The 23890-nt window shown below is 36.1% G+C and overlaps 1 protein-coding gene across 1 annotated transcript; it reads right to left on the bottom strand.

The window, feature by feature from the left end:
* Positions 1-4987: 4987 nt before the first annotated feature.
* On the bottom strand, positions 4988-17170 carry LOC145001484 (regulator of nonsense transcripts 1 homolog). Its single transcript, XM_078960857.1, has 29 exons — positions 16476-17170; positions 15061-15312; positions 14721-14891; positions 14532-14582; positions 14314-14406; positions 14134-14229; positions 13946-13996; positions 13754-13872; positions 13351-13459; positions 12513-12635; positions 12354-12425; positions 12043-12114; positions 11883-11949; positions 10830-10972; positions 10663-10734; positions 10362-10490; positions 10080-10235; positions 9713-9826; positions 9542-9640; positions 9385-9462; positions 8344-8478; positions 8036-8110; positions 7817-7949; positions 7070-7452; positions 6854-6913; positions 6624-6695; positions 6413-6544; positions 5908-6027; positions 4988-5773 (listed from the first exon to the last, which is right to left on the bottom strand). The coding sequence occupies exons 1-29, from the start codon at positions 17010-17012 to the stop codon at positions 5651-5653; spliced, it is 3837 nt and encodes a 1278-aa protein (XP_078816983.1). The 5' UTR covers positions 17013-17170; the 3' UTR covers positions 4988-5650.
* Between the last annotated feature and the right edge of the window lie 6720 nt (positions 17171-23890).

The raw sequence follows: 23890 nt of genomic DNA on the forward strand, positions 1-23890 counted from the left end.
TTATATGTGCCATGTATGATATGCTTGATTTGGGCCGGAAGGCAACATGTTATGGGCCGGAACGCGTGGTCATATGGACCGTAAGGTTGACGTGGGTAGGACCGGAAGGTTTACCCAGTCGGGACGGAAGTCCCCTAAGACACATGGACCGGAAGGTCAAGGCCTGGAAAGGCATACGTGCGTAGGTTGTATTTTGGGGAACTCACTAAGCATTTATGCTTACAGTGGTTGTGTTATGTGTTTCAGGTACTAGCGAGGACCGTGGGAAGGCGCCGGCGTGATCGTACACACACTCGGGGAAACCATTTTGTGATCTTTTGTTATGTAATCGGTCGTGACTAAATTGTTACATTGGAACCTAAACTTATTACTCAATGTTTTGATGATTGTAAAAATGAAAAATTTTTGGTTTCGGAATTTATGACGTTACACCGTAAATGGCGTTGTTTCCTTAGGTTGCTAATCGGTCCGTTGTTTCGGCCGTCTCCCTGCCGCTGTTGGGGCTCTGTTTGCGTGTGGAAGTCTTTATTTGGTTATGCGTCTCGTATGTGTATGTACTCTACAGAATCCAGTAATATTGTATGTATGTATGGGTGTTTTGTGTCGATGGAAAGCAAGAGGACCACCATAACAGCCAACCATGGTGGCTGCCACCATTTTTACTTTTTCTACCACCCCACCAGCCGTCATGTTGGGTGGTTGTGTGCATGAGCTAATGTGTGTGTGTGTGTGATTTTCTGCATAAATTAACGTGTTGGTTGCTTGATGCCGGATTTTAACTCAAAAACCACCACCACCGCCGCGAGGTGGTGTCTGCCTCCATGAGCCACCGTCAACTACCACTGCCTGAGGTGGCAGTGGGTGGTGTCCGTCCTAGTGAAACCCTAATTGACTAAAAACTTAACTTTGGACCTTGTGCCATGCGCTTGGGTTGGAAACTCTAATTAGGGTTTAGAAAACCCTAATTTTGAAGACTTTAGCATGAGATTTTTTAGGACCCGCGTTTTGGACCGTTGGATTGGAATTATGACTTGTACCCGACCATATTGTATGATTGACTTATCGAAGCGATGGACTTAATGGATTAAGTCCTTAATGAGTTAAGTGTTTTTACTTAACTCTACTAACCATGTTTGGGCTTCGATTTGGGCCTTTCTTTTGAGCTTAGGTGTTTGGATTCTTGTTGGACCATCTGAGAACAAGTGTATGGACTAGGATATTTGGATGGGCTTTAGGGTAAGACCCATGTAAGGGGTTTGGTCCTAATTTGGAAAATTAGGCCATATTTGGGCCTTGGTTGGTTAATTGGCTTTTGAGCCTCCTGAGTTTGAGTTTAGGCCATGGTTTTGGACCAATCTAGGTTAGGGATAAAATAGTCTTTTACCCTAAGTATGGGTTTATGGTTTTGCTTTGGCACCCAACTGTTAATTGGGTGTTATTTTGATGATTAACAGTTCGGGGATCTGTCAGCCAGCAGTCGGGGTTTGTCTGTATGATTCGGCAGTGTGAGATGAGTCTCCTCACTATATTCATGGGTCGAAGGTACCAATGTTGGCCTATTACGTGTTATGTGGTATGCTAGTTGTCTCTGTGATACTTGCATGGAAGAACCCAGGGGAAGCTCGTGGCACTTGGATGTCAGACCATGTGGGGGAGCCCATAGCATTTCAGGTAAAGACCATAGGGGAGCCCATGGCACTTGGATATCATACCATGTGGGGGAGCCCATGGCAACTTTATGTATGTTGCATGATAATCTGTGGTCAAGACCATGGGAGAGCCCATGGCAACTGTATGTATGTTGCATGATATTTTATGGTCAAGACAATGGGGGAGCCCATGGAAATTGTATGTATGTTGCATGATATTATGTGGTAGTATGTTATATGGTATTCTTGGGAACTAGTAAGCTTTGTGCTTACGGTTTTCAATTTATGTTTCAGGTATTCTGGTTTTCAAATGGAAGGACTCGGGATGATTGCAGAGCACACACCACATGTTTCTGTTTTTGGTGAATTACTCTGATTTATCAATGTTTTGTTAAAACTTAATTACTCTAGTTTTTATGGGAAAGACATGTATTAACGATTTATTAATCCAACAACAAAAAATTTTATATCATGATTTTTGGGGTGTTACAAAAACACTTGTATTCATCACGCTACACACGAGACTTAGTAGAATACTATCACTTGTACTCATACTCATTCCATTTTTCTCTATAATTTCCATTGCAATCAATAAAAACATCAAGTCAAGTGATCGTTATCATCTCCCAAGATTTTATGTTGGAGATCCTAACAATGATCAAGGACTTTCCTTGTAAACGATTTGTGTTGCTTTAATTCACTTTACAAATTTGCTTTATATTGAACATCACAACCTCTCATACACTTTGGTCCATTTTAGTTCAATTTTTTTTTAACCAAAACAACAACCTCTCGTACAACTTGGTCGAATTGCACCTGATCGGTTTTCGATCAAAACAATATATATATATATATATATATATATATATATATATATATATATATATATATATATATATATATATATATATATATTAACAAAAATAGAGATCTTGAGATTCAACATCAACCACATATTTCCAATTTATCGCTCTAACGCTCCAGCGTACCGGTATAAGCAGAGTATGCCTAACCATAAGTGATTGTATGGCAGAGATGTATAATCATATATGATTATACATGTTTATATGTATATACCTAATCATAAAAGATTATACATATATGTATGTTCACATATTTAGCAATTGTATATGATTATAATGGTTGGTGGCGGAAGAGGTGGTGGTGGAAGAGGTGACGATGGTATAAGAGACGGGGGTTGCAGTGGTGGGGTCGACTGGTAGCAGAGATGTCGGTAGTGGTGGTGGTGGTGGTGGTGGCGGTAGCGATTGTGATGGTGGGGAAGGTGGTGGAGGTGAAAAGAACGAGTGACACTACATAATCATTTATGATTATAACTGACCCACCGCACCGGTACGTTGGAGGGTTAGAGCGGCAGATGTAAATTATGTAGCGGAGGTTAAGGGGCTGTTTGTTTTTTGTGTGAAGATCTGCGCAACCACTTTTGTCTGCGCCACGCAGACAACGCGCAGACGTATGCCCTCGCAGATTGTTTGTTTTTTGGAAGTGCGCAGATCAGAAAACGTCTGCGCGAGGTCTTCCTGGCGCAGACATGGGCCAGTGTCTTCAAAGGTCTACCTTATTTTAACCTAAACCAAAAAAAAAAAAAAAAATGGCCATCATGCAGTTTTTTTTTTCTTTCATTTTTTTGTTAAAAATGCATTTTTAATGTTTATAACATTAAATTAAGTTTAAAAATTCAATTTATTTTAACGGCCCGCAGACGTTAAAAACAAACAGTCTTCTTATTGCAGACTACAGACATTTGGTTCATCTCTTCTGCCGCAGAGGCTTGCAGATGTGGTCCGCAGACTGCAGACATTTTAACTTCAAAAAAACAAACAGCACCTAAATCTCAACATCTCTATTTTATTTTGACTCTCAATGGAAAACTATATATATATATATATATATATATATATATATATATATATATATATATATATATATATATATATATATGTGTGTGTGTGTGTGTGTATGTGTGTGTGTTCAGGTTCATTTGAGACCATGCTAATTTTGTGAGACCGTGAGACCAAATCTAAATATAATTTTAAAATGCATATAATTTTAAAATGCAAAATAAAAGGAAAAATCCAAAAATTCTTTTTTTAATTATTATTTTCGGAACTTTAATTACGTAAAAAATTAAAAAATAATAATAATAGTTACCGTTTTTTTTTTTGAAAAATACGTGAAATATTCTAATATAATATTATACTGTAAATATTCTAATGTGATTTTTAGAATGTTAGAATATTATACTAGATTTCTCAGATATGTAAAATAGTCTATTTATTCTACTAGAATATGTAAAACAATGAATTTTTTTTATATTTTTTTGTTTTTTTTTATGGAAAATATAAATTCCGAAAATAATATTTGAAAAAAAAATTTCAAAAATTTTCAATTATTTTGCATTATAAAAATGTTTTTATATAATTTTTTTCAATGATTATATATAAAAAAAATAGCAATTTTTAATTTTGTAATATATATATATATATATATATATATATATATATATATATATATATATATATATATATATATATATATATATATCAAAAATTTCAAAAATTTTTGAAAATTTCAAAAATTTTCAATTATTTTGCATTATAAAAATGTTTTATATATATATATATATATATATATATATATATATATATATATATATATATATATATATATCAAATATTTTTTCTATATACTTCTATGGTTTTTACAGTTTTTTAATGGTTTGTGATGAAAGCATGTTTGCTATTTTTGGAAGAATAAACATATGGTTTAAACATAAACAACCAAGAACATTCAACATCTAAAAACTAATTTTACAACTCAAACAATCAATATTTAATAAATACTTATAGAAATTACATGGAACAAAATAGCTACACATCACAATTTTAAACATGAACAACCAAAGAACATTCATGATTCAACAGATCTATATTGAGCTTAAACAATACATTCATCCTAATAAACTCTTTAATGGAATTTCTCTCTATTTTAATCGCCACAATTCTTAGTATGTAAAGGCTTCGTAAAGCTAACTTTTATGAAGAGGATAAAAAACGACACTTTTTTTGCATAGACAAAAAAAGTTAAGATCACCAAATCGATGTCTGACATGTTTTGCCATTATCAATCTCGGTGTCAACCCAACACATCCCCAACACAACAAACATGTTCTATCTTGCGTAACAAACATTAGACACCATATTTTGCATTAAGGATGTATTGATCAAAGGAAGTACAAGATGTTGTAATCTGTCATGTATGAAAAAGACATAATGCTCTAATCATCATCAAAAAAAAAAAGTTTGCACATCACAGCCTAAGAAACCAATCATATGAAGGATGAAATATATATATATAGTACACAATATTCCTCAGAATTAAGATGATATCAATCAAAACACAAGAGTCATGTACCTAAATCCATCCCACAACAAACAAAAAACATAGCGCAATATTGGTTGTTTGATAAAATAAGTAATGACACATGTACATGTCCCGGTTGTTGTTACGCACAAGGGTTAGATAGATGATGAAACACGAAAGCCGAAAGCCTGTACAAAATCCTTACAATACAATACCACCACCACCTGCTTTTTTCTCTTCTGTTGTGTATTATTTTTATATATGTGTGCAATCAATCGACTTTGCTCTCCTCTCCTCAACAAAAATACAAACCCTCCACACAACAAAACCAGGCCATATGACATTCATTTTACCCACTCTTTCTTTCCTTTCGAGGTTTTTCTTTTCTTTTCTTTTCTGTGTCTTCCTCAACTCAACCCATTATTTGCCACCACATGTCTTCCCATCAAAAATCATCATCATATCCTCTGTTGTTCATTGATATACATCTCTTTTATTGGTCAAACTTAAATCGTATTTTAGGGGTAGAAGAAGATATACAGTTTGGTCAAACATAGTGGCAGCAAAAGTCAAGCGGCCGGACGACTACAACCCTTGGCAGGAATCCTGTTCATTCCTCAACCATTGTAGTGTCCCTGCCCTTGCCCTTGAGGAGGAGGAGGAGGAGGTGGTTGCTGCATGTTTACAGGTTGAGAGTTATAGTGACCAAACGGCTGCGAGTATAATGGATTCATCATATTCTGCAAAACCCAAATTCACACAATTTTCTTTCAAATAACCAACCAATAGAAATCTTGAGGAGAGCATTAACAAACAAAACAAGGCCTTGGATTGGATTTTGAAAAAGTAAAATAGAATAAGAATATGAAGCAACCTGTGTCTGAAGAGAATTGTTGGGGGCCACACCAAAGTGGTTTTCATCTTGTGATGGATCGGTGAACCCTACTTGTGTAAACAATCCTTGAGAACCATGCCCCCCCATCCCCATGTAGTCCTGCCAATGTCAAGCACACATGTCATGTTTTCTACTTCCAAAAAACCATCACCAACCAACATACTTCCATTCCATCAAACCCCAAACCAAACCCAATTAAAGCAGGCATATTTTATAGCAGTGTTTCATTCTTAGTTACAATTCCAAGTTTAATTAATCTTATACACTGATAGGAAGTTAGAAACCAAATTGTGTTGCTGTTTCTTGCATTTTACCAAACGAGTAGGGTTGAGTAAGTTATGATTTATGAACCACCTTCACCTTGTCACACTTTTATGTTTGAGCAATGCTGTGCATGAAATGAGCAAATCATTTCATTTGCCTATAATAACATAGCATACATATTGAGTGCAGTTAGTTAGTTGGTGGAGATATTTGAACAAACCTGAGACATAAAATCGTTCCCTGTACCAAAACGAGAATATCCAGCTTGAGAATTCTGGTTCAAGTAGCTTCCAGGAAACCCTCCCTGGGTAGCCGGATTACCATAGTCAACAGTATATCCACCTTGAGAAGCCTGAAAAAATGAACAATATATATATATATATATATATATACAAGTAAAAACAAGTTGAGAGTTGAGAAGATTTATTTACCTGTGTTGAAAATTCAGCAACATTATATGCGACATGTGAGCCTTGGCTTTTAAAATCATCACCCAAGAAATCCTGCATGTTGTTTCTAAGACAATAAGTTGCTGTTTCTTTTTTACTATACACGAGATGAGTAGTGTTTGTATTTGTTTTGAGTCACTCATGTTCTTATTGAAGAAATTATTGGGCAGATATAAAAGAAACTAAGAATCGTTAGTTGAGATTGAGATTACCTGTGACATGCCTCCAACCGAGAAGCCATCACGGAATGTTTGTGCTGGCCCTTGAGTCATCTATCACAAACAAACACAAGTCCTCATAAATTAAATTTACAACTCAACCAACAAAATCTAGAAGAGGCAGGCAGGCAGGCTGCATTTGTTATATTTATATGGGGCAGGACTTGACAACCATTTTTAGTGGGAATGGAGGGAGAAGAAAACACTAACATTAGAAACATATCCGGGCTGAGATAATGGACCACCACCCACTGATGACTGGCTAGTTGGATTTTCTAGTGAAGGAAAATTGTTGAAATTAGATCCCCCCACCCCGATAGGTTGCTGCTGCTGGTGTTGGTGTGAGAGATGGCTGCCAATAGGAATAGGACCACCACCGGCATTCCCCCGACCAGCAGTGAACCCCCGACTACCTGGCTGCGGAACATGAGGAACAGCGCCAACCGGTCCATGTACTCCACGGCTTGGAATAGCATACGGCTGCGGACCACCATGATATGGTGGAAGAGCCACCCGAGGCATTGGGTATGCAGCAGGATGAAGACTACCTTTATGACTCCCATTACCTGCTCCACCTCCCCCCATGTATGGACCTGTAACATATATACATATATACTTTACTACTTATCCACACTATACATTATATTATAGGGGCTAAATGTAACCAACACCAACATACTTTCCATTCTTTCTTCTACTTTCACTTATCTTGTAATAAATAAACATTTTCTTTTCTTTGCAAAACCTACCCTACCCAGTTGTTTTGTATCTGGATGTTAGATATTTTGCTATAAAACTGGCTGGATTTTTCATTGTACGTTGCTATTTCTTACATTTAACTCTAAACTCTAACAGGAGAAATGTAACACAAAACTACAATGTCAGTTGTCACTCTTCCACAAGGTTTAAGAATCACGAAAATTATATAAAATAAATTTTTAAAAAAAAGTAGCGTACCACCCCTGGAACGACTGTTTCTTCCATCAGCACCAGGATTTCCTGAAGCAGCAGCAGCAGCAGCAGAACCAAAGTTATCATTAGCTGAAATACCAGGTCCACCACCATAGAAAAGCCTCCTGTCGTTGTATATCTGACTCATGTAAACCACAAACCAATAAATAAGCTTGCTTCCACTAGGGCTTAAGCTTAAGCATCACATCACAACAATCATGATACCTTCTTTGGCTTCTGAAATTGCACCATACTCTGCTTTAAGTTGTTCAAAGGACCTTCCACTAAACATTCATGCTCCTGTCCACATTACACTATCACTATGTTGTGGGAATGTCTTCACATTACACATAAAAAGACCAACTTGCAAAATCAAAGTGTTTCTGGGTCTTTTGTGCTTAAATTCAAAGCATACATACTTTTAAAGATATTTTTGCACTATTTTGGGTTTGATTATTTTTAAAGGGAAAAGAAACAGAATAACTATCCCTATCCCAGCTTAAGATAACTGCAGTAAAGAAAGGGTAGGGTACCTTATAATGTGTGAGTAAACCATTCCATAATGGTTGTTTACTGAGAACTTTCGGATTTCCAAGAATGACAATACCATAACGAGCACGTGTAAGTGCAACATTAAGCCTGCGTGGATCATTAAGAAATCCAATACCCTGATCACAAAACAAACAAAAAATAAGAGTGACATATGAATTGCTATTCAAAGCCAAGAGTAAAAATTCAAATAATAAGGTGGTCTAAGTTGGAGCACTACTGAGGAGAGAACATTGCATCCAATCTCCTTGTTACAATTACAGAAGCCATGCTTTTATTTATAAGGTTAAATGTAAGAAATAGCAAGTCTCATTGATTTATTTACTATATCATCTAACTTTCATTTCTTCCTATTACAGCACCATACTTTAAAAAAAATGTATACCCAAACATAGCAATAACATCCAAATACAAAGCAAATGATATTGGGTAGACTTTGGAAAGCAAAAGAAAATTGAAGTGCAATTCTATAGCAGGTGAATTTTGTCAAAGTACAGTGCCTTGAAAAGAAAATAAAAAATAGAATGATGTAGTAAATATAAATGAAAGTATAAGTGAAAGTATGTTGCTATTTCTTGCAATTTATATATATATATATATATATATATATATATATATATATATATATATATATATATATATATACATATGGATTTTACCCTTCCTGACCATTCTTCTAGCTTTCAATATTTAACAAACATGACCGAAAGATAAAATCCAACCACAATGACCGACCTCCACTACTACAATAATTATAAGATTCTCATGGATCAGCAAGAGAGAAATAAAACATCAATCAATTCTTTCTCACCATAGTCCATTATCTATCATACCAAGAAGAAATAACCCAAAAGGTTAGCCTAATAGTGAAGTCACTTGGACATGCTGCCTAATGAAGCTATCATTCTAAGGATTATAGATGAAATATAACTTGTAGGAATCATTGTATAGATAAAAGGATCAGCATTCGGCAGTAAAGTAATTAAAAGGACACAAATACAACGACCATAACTACACCAACCAACCTGATGTTCATTACTTCTCACACATGACAAAATGATGTAGTCTTTTTCCCGTCCTTGAAACGAATCGACACTTGCAACCTACAAACAGTTAGTTCTAAGTGCATTTGTTTTGATAAACTTTTAGGCTTTACAGATTACAAAAAGATGCATATGTTACCTCAATTTCCTTGTAAAGTTGCTGCCTAAGTGCACCATTTCTTGACATGTAGTTAACAATGTACGCACGCTGCCCTTCATACGGTGTTATAACCCCTATCTGCATAAATTAAATTCATTTATATTTATAATCACCCATCAAAGGCCAAAAAGTAAAGAATAATGTACTTACCTGACTTGGAACTACACCGCTCCTTAAGAAAGTGGTGACTATTTTTTCAACATTTGCAGCCTCAGTCCTGTTAAGATAGGAGGTTCCACTAGCACTAATTTCTTCTTGTCCCATCTACAAAAATATTAGAGGAACCACAAGTAAAGGTTAATCAAAGGTTGCAATGTGTGTTGCCTATTTTGGTATATATTATTAAAGTATATTGCTGATTGACGACGCGAGAGTATACTGAAGACATGGCAAAATTCCAAAGCAGTAACAACCTGATGCTGATGCTTGAGGTCAATATGACATTGTCACACTTGTAAAGGAAATATATGCCATGTCGCATGTGAATGAAAAGCATGCAGAGATTAGTTGTAGATACCTGGACATAAAAGAACATCGGACGGTTTGGCACAGGCCAGGGAAAATCAATTCCTGGTGATTGCCTCTCATTGATTGTCACTCCATTTTGGAGGGTACCTTCGTAAAAACTATTGGAAGGAAACTCTGAAAGTGATGGATGCATCCGATACTGAACCTGTAAATGTAGAGGTAAACAAAAAAAAGGCATGTAAGGCCTAGCTTCACAAACATGATGCATTGAAGAGGGAGGGATTCTTGGCAAAATGTTTTCAAAGAAATGGGAATCGGTCAAGAGAGAGACCTGCAATCTAATTGGTTTGACACTAAGCATCACAAGTCGCTCAAATAGTGATTGAGCTAACCCTGCACGAGCTGCTTTTTTGCACATGATAACCGGACCGAGCTGACAATGATCACCAACAAGAACAACCTAATACAAAAACATTCCATTAGAATAACTGTGATAATCCCTAGCACATGGATAGAATAGAAAGTACAACTGTGATGTGTGATACAAACAATAACCATGCAATACAAGCTATATATATATATATATATATATATATATATATATATATATATATATATATATATATATGTACCTGCTTTGCCCCGAGAACAAGAGGAATAAGACACTCAGGCTCAGTTGATTGAGTAGATTCGTCAATAAGCACCTAAAAATAATATTGATAAAGAAAATAAACTGTAAAATTCATAACATGAGAAATAATAACCATGTTTCCCATAAACTAAAAATAAAAATGTTAACCTGACGAAATCTAAAATTGGCCAACCGAGGATCTCCAGCGCCAACACATGTGCAACAGATGACATCAGCACTCTGAGATATCTCTCGTTCTGTAGCGCGCTTCAGTGCTTTATACTTTTTCTCATCACTGCTGGACAGTTCCCCTGCGTAAGTTAGCAAATAAATCTGTCACCTCAAGGGCAGGCTACAACCATAATTTTGAAAAGTACCCTCAAACAAGTCAGTAAGATCAGCTCAGGTGTATAAATGGCATTAATGGTGCTAGGAAAAGAAAATCTTCTTGAGGTCAGCTGATTCTACTTTTTCTAAAACTGTAAACAACTAAATGCAACAAAATGGCACCTTACTTTCATTAATTTGTTTAATACAGCATCTTTCTTACTTACATTACATCCTTCTACTTCCAATTTTATTTTTTATCAAGACATTCTACTCTCATAAATCTACCCAGTTAAAGCATTGTAGTTTCAAAAAAAAAAATTATTAGGCATTGTACATTGAAAAATCTACACAAATATAACAATGAAATTTTGCTTTTTATCTAAATGGCATTGCTATAATTGGGTAGATTTTTTCAAAGCACAATGTTGTAACAGAAACAAATGGAAGTAGTATGCAATAAGAGATGTATTTAGCACTATTATAAACAAAGTGAACTTGTTAGTAACTCGGTATGCAGTAGCCTGCATATAGATCTAGAAAAGCAAGTAAATGAAATCATAATAAGCACAAAGCAGAACTGTATACAAGAAGGAGAAATAAGAAGCAACAAAGACAAAAAAGATGACAAAGGAATAAAAGAAAAATATTTTTTTTAAAGTATATTGTCCTAATAAGAAAAATATTTAAAGTGAAATGTTATAATTGGTAGATTTTTCAAGCTACAATGCCTTGCCAAAAAAATAAACTGGAAGTAGAATCTTGTAATAGAAACAACTGAAAATGGGATGATATAAAACACACAAGTTAATGATAGTATGTTGATATTTCTTGCATTTGGCCCTATATTTGGGGAAAAACAAAAAAAGAAAATGTGTTGGGCTACGCTCTCACCTTGTTCATCTTTCAATTGTTGCAGCTTGTGAAGTTCACTCTTTTCAGAAGTATCAAGATGACGGACCTTCAAAGAAACCAATTGAAATTGAACAGATCTTTTAGATGAGAGTTGAAATGCAACTATGCATAACTAAGATGCTATGAAAAACAAACAAACCTGATAATGGAGGGTTAAATGCTCAACGGGTGAACTAACAGCTTCCCTTGATTTAGCACACAGTCGTACAACCTGGTTATGATAAATACCGACGTAAACAATAGAAGCAACAAATCTCTAAAATGCAACTATTTTAGATGTTGGTTGCATAGAACAACCTATTAAAAAAAACTGTTACCAAGAACATCTCTTGGGTATTGTTTCTGTTTAACTTAATGGACTTAATCCGGTAAGATATATGTATGCCTATGGGTGTTTCTTTTTTACAGTTTTACTTGATGCAGAAAGAAAGACTTGATAAATGTGGCTACCTTTAAGCCAGTGGCACTTATCTTCTCTGCAAGTTGGTCTACAGCCACATTGCTAGGTGCACATACCAGAACCTATTTTTAGTTGAAATAACCGTCATAATCTGTCATAAAATTGACTTGTATTCTTTAAAATATTAAAAATGATGGCAGTAATAATACCTGTCCTTGGCCTTGTTTGGCCATGTGATAAACAATTGCTGCCGAAGTGACTGTTTTCCCAGTGCCCGGTGGCCCTTGAATCAAGCTTATTGGTTTCTGGAGGACACTTTTTACAGCAAAAACCTACCCATTAATGCAGCAAGTCAGGCCATCCACATAAAAGATTCGTGTGATAGAAACAATACAACAAGCTTAGACATCATACAACTACTAGGGAAAAGTTGGTAGCAGGGAGCATTTGTTTATTTGTTTATTGTAGCATCTTACTTTCATTCTTCCTAATATAGCATTGTACTTTGAGAAATCTACCTAACTACAGCAATGTCGTCCAAAAAACAAAGCAATTTCCAGTGATATAATTGGATAGATTTATCAAAGTACAATGTCCTAACAAGAAAAACAAATGGAAGTAGGATGTCATCATAACGCTTATAAATAGAATGCTTATTAAGAAAAAAGATCAAAAGCACGATGCTATACTAGTACACAATAAATAAATAAATAAATAAATAAATAAAAAAAAAAAAAAAAACAAGAAAGAGTGCATCTTTACTTCTTTTGCCTTTAGCCCTATAGAGAATGTATGAAAAATCAATATTGCTTAACCTATACGGCCCAAAGTAGCCCAAGGATGGATAAATAGAAGATGATATCATGTCCACTCTAAAGGTTCTATAGACCGAGACTATTTTAATTTTTAGATGATCAAATGACCAAGAAACAGAAGGCCATGATGCCAGGAAGAAATGCTGTGTATTCCTGTCCTTATTGTGTGATATCAAAATCAAATACTACAATCATTTAAGCATACGATAAATATATGGTAAGAAAAACCTACTTGAGATGCATTAAGCTCCGGAAGACCAGGTGCACCGAAACGGCGGGGTAATGCATTGCGGACCATTTGAAACTCAACCTCATGGCCTAACAAATGATGGTAAATATACCTGCATTACATCAATGGCATCACTGTGTGTTATTATTATTATTATTAAAAGCAGTAACCCTAACCTAAAGAATATAGTGCACACTCACACCTAACTATAATCACCCGCAAAGCCAAAATCTCATAAATCATAAACAAAGAAAGATTGCCTTAACAGTCTACACTTTGTTTTCCTTATTCTTTATAAATATTAAGAAAATAACATCTTATCCTCTTTCAACACCAAAATAACAAAATAATCACCAGCACACTGAATTTAATTTAAGATGATAATATTAATTAATATCCAACCCACCCGCTGACACTTGTTTCATCCACTGCAAAGGTTTTCATTGCACCCTGCATCCTGTCAAAACTTGTGCTCTTCCACACAAAGTCAACACTAAAACCATGGTTCACATCAACAGGTACTCCCTGCAAACATCATCACCAGTAAGCACTGAAACCAGTAGGACAAATAAGGCATCAGAAATCATGATAGTACCACCTGACTCGCACGAAGCTCGAGAGCCACCTCCTCTTGTGCAGTGAGTTTTATCTGGAAAGAAGAAAATGAGAAACTAATTAATAAATAAACAGAAGCACTAACAACTCAAACAAGCTTTAACACATAACATGTAATAACCATTTAAGCATGCAACTATGCAAATACATGCTAAAGGAACAGGGACGCACCACATGTCCAACTGACTGCCAAGCTGGATGAGCAGCATCCCCAGAGTACCGCAGTCGTAACTCATCGCCAGGTACAAGACGTAACTCATTATCTTCCTGCATTAGTATTACTCATCGTTTTTAACATAAAACCAATTTGGAAATCAAAAAACAAAATAAACGTAACACTCTCTATATCACCTTCGGGAAAACAAAATATGCAATACGCTTCTTGTTAAGACCAATATCCCACCGAATCGTCAGGTTGTCTTTGCTTTGAGATTCTTTCATCATCTATCAAACAAAACAACAAACATGCTTCAGATCAGAGACAAATTTTCAACCACCACATATTAACTTCTCTTCGTCTGAAGAAAAGGATATTAATTAGAAAGAAAACAAGTGGAAGCATTGCTTACTTTATCATAATCAGCTTCAAGTTTGATGAGTGGGGCAAACACATTTTGATACTGCATCCACAAAGTCCATGTTACAATATTACTATTACAAATACAAATGATATCTGATGCCAAAGACATTATTATTATTATAAGAAACTAGATATTTAACAGTGTTCCAAGGGAATAACCAACTACAAGCATTTAAACCTGATAGGCATCTTCATATTTCAAGGCTACAGGCTGGGGTTCATCATCTACACCAGGCTTCTCAAGATCCTCCAAGGTAGCATCAGGATTTGTCTTCCAAAGTTCTTCCACCTTATTAATCTGCTGAGCACTAATATGACGTGCCCGAAGCTGCTCCTGTTCAGATGGAACCTGCAATGTCACAAATGTAACCAGTTTCAAACCAAAAACAACACAAGGCTAACCTTAACAACCCTTTTTAGATACTAACAAGTTTTCTTCAACTCTATGTGTCGGACAATCATGAAAACACAGAAAATAGATCTGTATATGTGTGTGTGTGTCTATGCTAACAGCTAACCTTAACAAGCCACTGCAAGAAACATCTATCATCGATAAGTGGACACCACTGACTCAAGTCCCAATTCATGTCTTTGAGTGCATTCACATTTAGACATGGTTCCCTGCAAAGTAGAACAACCACACTCTCGGTCTTGGCTGAAATAAATCCCAGAAGGAAAACATTTCGACATCCACAGTTATAGCATTCAAGAATTGTTTCTCCCAAAGGACTGTCTTTATGAAGGCACACTTCTTTATGTTTAGCTCGAACCTGCAAAAAGGCCAACAAATTAGCCTGAAAAAAGCAATCATGGGTATAGTAAACTGAGCCATAAATTTTTTTCATGCCTTAGTTAGAAAATCAATCATCCATTATCCCTTCACTTGTTAACCAAATATATACTGATGATAGTTAGGAATAGATACTTCATGATTATCTTGTACCAATCTGATGTACATCAGTACATGCGGATGCTGCGACTAAGGTGATATGCCTAACCAAAAGTGAATCCAGAGCTTTAACGCCACTTTGCTATACCTTCCAACCTCGGAGAAAAAGTAAAGAGAATAGTGAACCACTTCACAGAAGTACCCAGACAATGAAGAAACCTCACATCATCTTTGGTATTAACTTAAAACACTACGCATCCAATCACTCTTGACTTTAACATGATGTTACAATTAATACCCAGAATAAACCCTAAATTGTTCCTATATAGCAATCACCCTATGCTACCTAAATTTTAGTATCAAACAGCCTCAAACTCCTCCCACCTTATCCTGACACCCACAGAACTCATTACGGAAAACGAATAATAACTACTAAAGATCAGAGATATAGTTAACGTACCCTTTACATCCTTAACAGCTTAACTATAACCCTCAGTTGTTTGGGAAAAAATAGCAAACCAGAAACATCAATGTCCTAATCTATAGCAGAAAATAATAGCAAAATGCTAATGGGAGTCTGCTACCTCAGACATGGCTGGCTTGGCCATGGCCCAAATACAACTTTACATATACATGTTAAGACTCGACTAAGTTTCAACCAAACGAAATGGCATCATGATGCCTAGGCACAAGGCCTTTGTCAAAAACCCTAAAGTCATCAGTTGAAAGACTGCACAAATCTGCAGACATAAAGTTTCATATAACTATGACTCAAGCTTCATTACGCCACAAGAATCTATCTTATAAGAATAACATAGGACAGTAATTACTTAACCCTGCCTCTCCTATTAGAATTCGCTCTGCAAAAAGCCCTTCACGAAATTGTATCCAAAGACCATGGTCGACTTTTGAAAATCTTACATAACATGTTCTATGTTTCGATCCTTGTGTTTATTACAATTACAGAAAGTCATTGCCAGTTTAATAAAAGTAATTCCAATATGAAAACAAACGACGTAATAAACAAAGTCAATTTACACTTACCAGATGGTTAACAATGTGAGAACCAGAAGTGTTCCCCCTTGAATTACAGAACCATTTCCGACAAGATGGCACGTTACACCTGACGACACACGCCGGATTCTGCACCCCGCAATACTTACAAGCATGCTCCATAAAATCCCCCTTACCATACTCATAACTCTCATCATCCCCAGTCTCTTCAAAATTCAATCCGCTCATCCCCGCAGCAAGGGCATCGACCGCCGACGGCTGATTAACATTATTATTCCCCCTACCACCACCACCCTTTCCCGAAGTTGCCGAACCAGGGGAGGCGTTGCTGTCAGAGCGGTGGTCGACGGCGGCGGAGGTGTCGACGGATATAGAGTCGGACGGTGTGGGCCATACTGATGACGAGGGTGAAGATCGAACGGCATTGGGCTGTGAGAGCTCTTGAAACTCCGGGTAATTGAAGTCTTCTTCGCCTTGCGTGTTGAATTCCAGGAACGTGTAGGCGTCATCGTTGCCGGTATCGGGTTGAGACGCCGTTTCGTATAAGTTGTTGGGTTGAGAATCCATAGTTTGCTGAGGAAAATCAAAGAAGTTAGGTTGACGAATCAGGGGCTTCTTACAAAACGAAAGTGATTATGATTGAAAATTTGTTGATAAGAGGTTAAATGTTTGCTAGGGTTTGATAAAATGGCAGAAGAGGGGAGATACAAGGGTTGTATAATAATATGTGGGTTAAGACGTAACGAGTTGACACGGGCTAAAGGTAACCGAAAAAATAGCTTTCGAGCTTTCGTAAATTGTCGTGTTTTTGCATGATAAAAAAAATAAAAGTCATTTTTGGAAAGGATAATGAATTAAAAGGGTAATAAATTTTCGATTTTTATCATATTTAGTCATTAAATTTTTTTTCGTTATCTATTTGCCATTGAACTATTGAAACTTTTCACATTTTACCCTTATGACCGGCTGTTACCGGTCATAAGGGTAAAATGTGAATAGTTTCAATAGTTTAGTGGCAAATAAATAATGAAAAAAAGTTTAGTGATTAAATGTGAACAAAATAGAAAGTTCGTTTCCCTCTAAAAAGTTCAATAACTAAATGTGAACAAACTTCCTATTGTATTATGTTTTAGCAAAATTATTTATTTTTGTTTAATTGTAGCAACATTTGTTGATGAAGAAATCTAAGAAATAAAAAAAACAAAATGTAACATCCGGATTTTCAGGTATTATCATTTAAGTATTTTTCTCTTGAGTTAAGAAGAGAGACTCGACGAGTTGATGCCTCAACTCGTCGAGTAAGATCGTGACTGATGACTCGGATTAATGAATGGACTCAACGAGTCGGTGAGGTGACTCGACGAGTCCGCGCTGTTGGCAGAAACCCTAAATCTTTGGGCTCGAGCCATATTTAAAGGCACGTATGGCCTTCAATTGCGACTACCTTTCCCATAAGTGAGAACCCTAGCGAGCTTGAGTGTGTAGAGTGAGAGGAAGAGCTATCTTGAGCTTTTTGGTGTGATAGATCTGGACCCTTCTAGGTTCAGAGAGCCGAGAATATGAAGCTTTAGTAGAGTAAACCTTAGGGTTCAAAGTTAGGAAGCATTTATGGTATATATAGTTACTTTCATCTTACACATAGATATGATGTATTTTATATAAATTACGTACTATGTGTGCATATTGTTTGAATACTTGCTGTCTATGTTGGATGAACGATTTTATACATGTTTTAAAAGATTTAAACGGTATATTTATTTTATATCTACAAATATGTTGCGGATGAAACATGGGTAGATGAAATAGTTGGTGTGTGATGAAATAAAATGATGAGAGATAGGTGATTATAGAAAGGTTGTGATAATTAGGTAAATAGATGATGATGAATATGTGATGTAAGATGAAAGGAGATACCATAACCTTAACCAGCAATGTGGCGATGTAGTCATCTACCGGAGTATAGATGGCGACCACGGACTATTCTAGACAACCCAACGGAAACACCAGCAGGCCCATAACCTGTAGGTGATGAATTACGAGTTCAGGCGATGTTGTAACTACGTATTCATGTGATGATACTCTAACCCCTTACTATGAATTACGAGTTCAGACGATGTTGTAACTACATATTCATGGGATGTCACAAATTTCGCATGTCAAACCAATGGTCATAATTCACATCAATGAGAATGGTTCATTTTTTTGTAAAACCAAAATCAGATTGGAAATTTTGATTTTTTATTTTGGAAAATGTCAAACCATTGGTTTTTTATTTCGGTTTTGGTTTTTTGTTTTCTTTTTAAATATATTTTCAGGGTTTTGTTTTGTTTTTATTTCATAGATTTCTTCATCAACAAATGTTGCTACAATTTAACAAAAATAAATAACTTGCTAAAACATAATACAAGAGGAAGTTTGTTCACATTTAGTCATTGAACTTTTTAGAGGGAAACGAACTTTCGATTTTGTTCATATTTAGTCACTAAACTTTTTTTCGTTATCTATTTGTCATTGAACTATTGAAACGGTTCACATTTTACCCTTATGACCGGCAACAACCGGTCATAAGGGTAAAATGTGAACAGTTTCAATAGTTCAATGGCAAATTGATAACGAAAAAAAGTTTAGTGACTAAATGTAACAAAAGTCGAAAGTTCGTTACCCTTTCAAGTCATTATCCCTTTTGGAAAATATAAAAGCTAAAAAAGTGTTTGGCACTTTAAAAAGCTATTTTTGGATTTTAGATAGAAGGAGAACTGATTTTTTAGAAAAGTTGACTTTTTGTGACTTTTTCAAAAAAAAAAACTTTTATCTTTCAAAAAAATAAATCAAACACCCCTTTAGACTAGCTTTTTAAAAACTTTTTTATATACTTAATTAATTATAAAAACACATTTGTTTAAATGTCTTTTTATGTTATTTCATATTTTTCAGCTAGTTTGGTGTTACCAAACGTCATTTTTTATCAGCTAGCTTTTTATTTAACAGCTAATTTTTCAGCTATAGCTTTTCAGTTAGTGCGTCAAACATAGCATATGTGCTAACGGTATTTTTGGCATGAATTTGTATTTAGAAATCGAGTGAAAATTGTCATTTTAACCCCCTTGGTTATTTAGTGTTGAATGATATTGAATTTATAAATAATTATAAATAAAATATAAAACGTCGTATAAAATTCAAATTAAACATAAAGTTTAACATCCAAATTAAACATTATATGATATCCAAACTAAAAAAAACAAAGAAATTAAAAGTTTGTGATCATCAAAGATGAACTGCAAATTTGAGTGCAAACAATTATATTTATACAATTATAGAAACAAATGGAACAACAAATGAAACATCTTGATTTTCTGGTATTTTCCTTTTTGACCCTTTGGTTGGTGATTGTATTGCAAAGTTTGTCCCTAATGGCGTTTTGTAATTATTAGCCATGTTGGACGTACGTTGGGGTAGCAAGGGTACAAACCCTAATCTTTAGGGTTTAAACCCTATTTAAACATCTTTATGGCCTTATACACTCTCTTAACTCCAACCTTCTCCCTCATTTCGAAACTCTAAAGCGTGTGAGTGCATTTTGAAGCTCGGAGAGTCTTTTAATGCCATTTTGGAGCTTTTGGAGAGGAAGGAAGAGCTTTTAAGTTGTAGTGTTTTCACTCAAGGCCTTGGATCCAGCACTCGCATTCCCTTATGCACCTTTTAGAGGTATAAAGCTCCAACCTTGATGCGTATTTCATTTAAATATAGTTTTAGCTTAAAGCTGGCACATTTTTGTCCCAATCTTGATCCTTGTGAGTATGGAGTACTCCAAGACGTTTGAGTTGTCATTTCAGATGTTATATGGCATGTTAAAGCCATAAAAATATGATCTTGGGCATTAGTTTTTTTCCATGCATGATCTAGGTTGTCTTAATGAGTTAATAAGTTAGGGTTTGTGGTGTTGAGCACTTAATAGCCATGCAATATCACAAAGTTGAAACTTTATTATTAAGGATGTCTTTTTACGGCTAGATTTGGAGTTTGGACAAAATAGCTTAAGGATTAAGCTCTTGATGAAATGGATGGGTGGCAGCTACGTACGTTGGGTGCACCAAAGGATACGTTGCGTGTATGTGGTCAACTCCTCGACTTTGGTCAAGTATGTAGCACGCCCCGCGTACGTGTTGAGTACGCCTAGCTTACTCACCAGGTTGACTCGGTTGACTTTGACCTATATTTGGCCTAGGGATATTTTGGGTATTTTGATATGTATTATGAGATCATCTCACTAAACTTATAAATGAGACTTGTATAGTTGATTTTAGAGCAGTGTGTTATTCAGTTTTGTAACATCCCGACTCCCACGAATAAATTTAATTAGTTTATATTCACATTGATAGGGCATGTAACATCCCGACTCCCAGGTATAAAAATCTAAAGCTTATAGTCATGTTCTTGGACCTAATCGACGAGTTGGATGCCCCAAATCGTCGTGTAGAAACGATTCAGGCCGTATGGATTTAAGGGGTCTACTTGACGAGTTGGAGTACCCCAGCTCGACGAGTAGGAGCTGGAAAATGAAACCCTAATTTCCAGGGTTTTACATCCTATTTAAAGGGCCATTAACCTCCCTCTACCTCCCTTACCGTCCCAATTGAGCTAAAAAAACCCTAATCATTCCTACTCTCCATTTTTGTGTGTAAAGAAGCTTGGAAAGTGGATTTGTGAAGAAAGCTTGAAGTCTAAGGAGATTGGAGCAAGGAGAAGCTTGTGGATCTGATTTCTACTTCATCTTGGCATCATCTTGGAGGTAACAAGTCATTACCTTGACTTATCTTTAGCTAGATCTCTTCATGAAAAGGTTTAGAGCCATTTTCTAGTTAGTTGTGGGTTATTTCGGGTATTGAGCATGCTTTGAAGTTGTAACTTTAGATCTGGACTCCTTTAAGCCCTTACAATCATAAAGTTCCAGTCTTTGGCAAGTTATGGCCTTCCCCTTATTTAAAACCTCTCCCTTAGCTTGGTTTTGCCATTTAGGACCTTGCATGTACCTAAAGTTTGCAACTTTACGTGGAAACCATGCCTAAGGAGGTTAGATTTGTAATTTTGAGCTTTGGGGTAGCTTAAAAACGTCTGAATGAGAAATAGACTAAAAGGACTCGACGAGTTGCATGGTCCAACTGGTCGAGTCAAATGAAGATTGGTCGTTGTTGGTTTCTGCATGGACTCGATGAGTCAGCGAGATGACTCAACGAGTCAGTTAGGGTTTTCCCGACATTTGGACTCGCATGGACTCGACGAGTTGTCTGGAAACTCAGTGAGTCAACTAGGGTTTTCACGATTTCTCGAGTTTTGGAAGGGCTCGATAAGTCAATGAGATGTACTCGACGAGTTTGGTCAACATGGACTATTGACTTTGTCACAACTAGCATTTTTGGCTATGAAATTCTATCTATGTATGATTAACTCTTGGTGAATCTTGAAGTTATTCATGTTATTCAATTCAAAAGCAACTGCTCAAATCAAAACTCACGCGAGAAGCCCAAAACCTAATTCAATGCATTTCATACACTCGACTTTGGGTTGTAACCCTAATTTTCTGGTTCAAACTTTTATTGGACCAGGACCCTCTTATTGGGCCTAATTGGCCAATAAAATCTCGATTTGATTATTTTGGGTTAAGAAACCTCATTTAGGCCCTAATTGGACCAACATTCACTAAGTAATTGATTTTTCGGCCACAAAACCCTTCATGGGCCTTAATGGGCCGTAAAAAATTATGGTGAGCCTAAATGGTCCATATTCTCTCATTTTCCTTCTCATTCTCGGTTTTATATATTAGTAAAAAAAATCGAAGTAATTTAAATGCTTGACACCTAATTATTATTTAGTGGTAATCTAGGTATTATGCCTCATATATATATATATATATATATATATATATATATATATATATATATATATATATATATATATATATAAGCTAGGACACCCTAATCCATCATGTATTAACCAACAAACATGTAACATCCCGAGATTTGGCAGGTATTCCCGAACCCTCTTCTATCTTTACCTTGTTATTTATAGTCCATGGGGTTGGAAGTGAAGAGCAAAGATAAGTTTAAGGGCGAAGTTTGCAAACTTGGGCCAAAGAGGGAGTACGTTGCGCGTACATATGAGCACGCTAAGCGTACTAAGGTCCGCCTTAATATGTTGGGCGTACACTTGTGTACTCTGGGCGTACTACTGTTAGGGTGAAAGCCCTAATATTTAGGGTTTGGGGCCTATATAAGTAACATGTTGAGCATCAAACCTCCCTTACCTCAGCCTCCACATATTACATTCGTCCTCTCCAAACCCTAGCCTTTCCTTTTTGTATTTAAGCTTATTAAGTGTGTTCTTGAGTGCTTTAAGAGGAAGGTATTGCATCAAAGTGTTGGAGAAGAAGATCAAGCTTGTAGATCTGAAGTTAACTTGTGCTTAAGAAGCTCCAGAAGTATGGGATTCCCGGCGAGAGAGTAGTCAGAGATTTACAGTATTTCAACACTACTAGCGATGTGAGTTATCCTCACTATATCAAAAGGTTCTAAGGCACCAAGGTCAACCCTCTATGGATTGTATCTCATTATGGCATGATATGTTTATTGGTTTACATCCTGGTAGTTAGGATGAGGTTATGTTTATGCTTAGTGACCTGGTTAGGTCGGTGTCCTGGTTATAAGATGATATTATGTGATATACTAGTATGATCTGTTAGATTGGTATCCTAATAGATAGTATGGTATTATGTCTTATGTGGTGTGATCTGTTTTGATCAGTTGTTGTCTATAGACTGTCATGTGATTATCTGTTATATGTACACATGTTTGTTTGGCAGTTGAGGCTTATCTGCTTTGTGCGAAAGCCAATAGACTTGGGCATTCCAACCTATTGGTTATGGGCCGTGAGTATTCCATCTCGAGGATGATTAGACTCATAGTATGTGGGCATTCCAACCTGTTGGTTATGAGCCTGGGGGTATTCCATCCCAAGGATGATTGGACCCATAGTATGTTGGCATTCCAACCGACTGGTTGAGGGCTTGGGGTATTCCAACCCGATGGTTGACTGAACACATAGTATGTTGTTTATGATTATATGTGTATTGTCGTGGGTATGAGTATTTTGGGGAACTCACTAAGCTTTCGGGCTTACTGTCACATCCCAAAACCGAGAACGGCGAAATACGTTATGGGGTGGAGGACGTCATGTCAAGTATCACAACATATGCAGTATAGTAATCAAAGTACAACAACCATTGCATTAATAGTAATAATTTTACATAGGTTACATTATAAAATAACGTCAAAGTAAATATAGAACATAACATAGATGCAACTTGGTTCTAGGTTGACTTCGCAATAGCTCCCGGGATGTACCTGTCTATCGATGACCTGAGAATACAAGTTATTTTGAAAGCGAGTATC

This window comes from Lactuca saligna, chromosome 6, assembly GCF_052625555.1.
Source record: "Lactuca saligna cultivar CGN05327 chromosome 6, ASM5262555v1, whole genome shotgun sequence".
Classification (NCBI taxonomy): Eukaryota; Viridiplantae; Streptophyta; class Magnoliopsida; order Asterales; family Asteraceae; genus Lactuca; species Lactuca saligna.

Bases quoted from the DNA above. Each gene is read 5' to 3' on its own strand.
- LOC145001484 (XM_078960857.1), bottom strand. From the start codon at position 17,012: ATGGATTCTCAACCCAACAACTTATACGAAACGGCGTCTCAACCCGAT. The intron at 10,735-10,829 runs GTTAACATTTTT...TATTATTTTTAG, and splicing joins CCAATTTTAGATTTCGTCAG to GTGCTTATTGACGAATCTAC. The intron at 7,453-7,816 runs GTACGCTACTTT...TATATGTTACAG, and splicing joins AAACAGTCGTTCCAGGGGTG to GTCCATACATGGGGGGAGGT.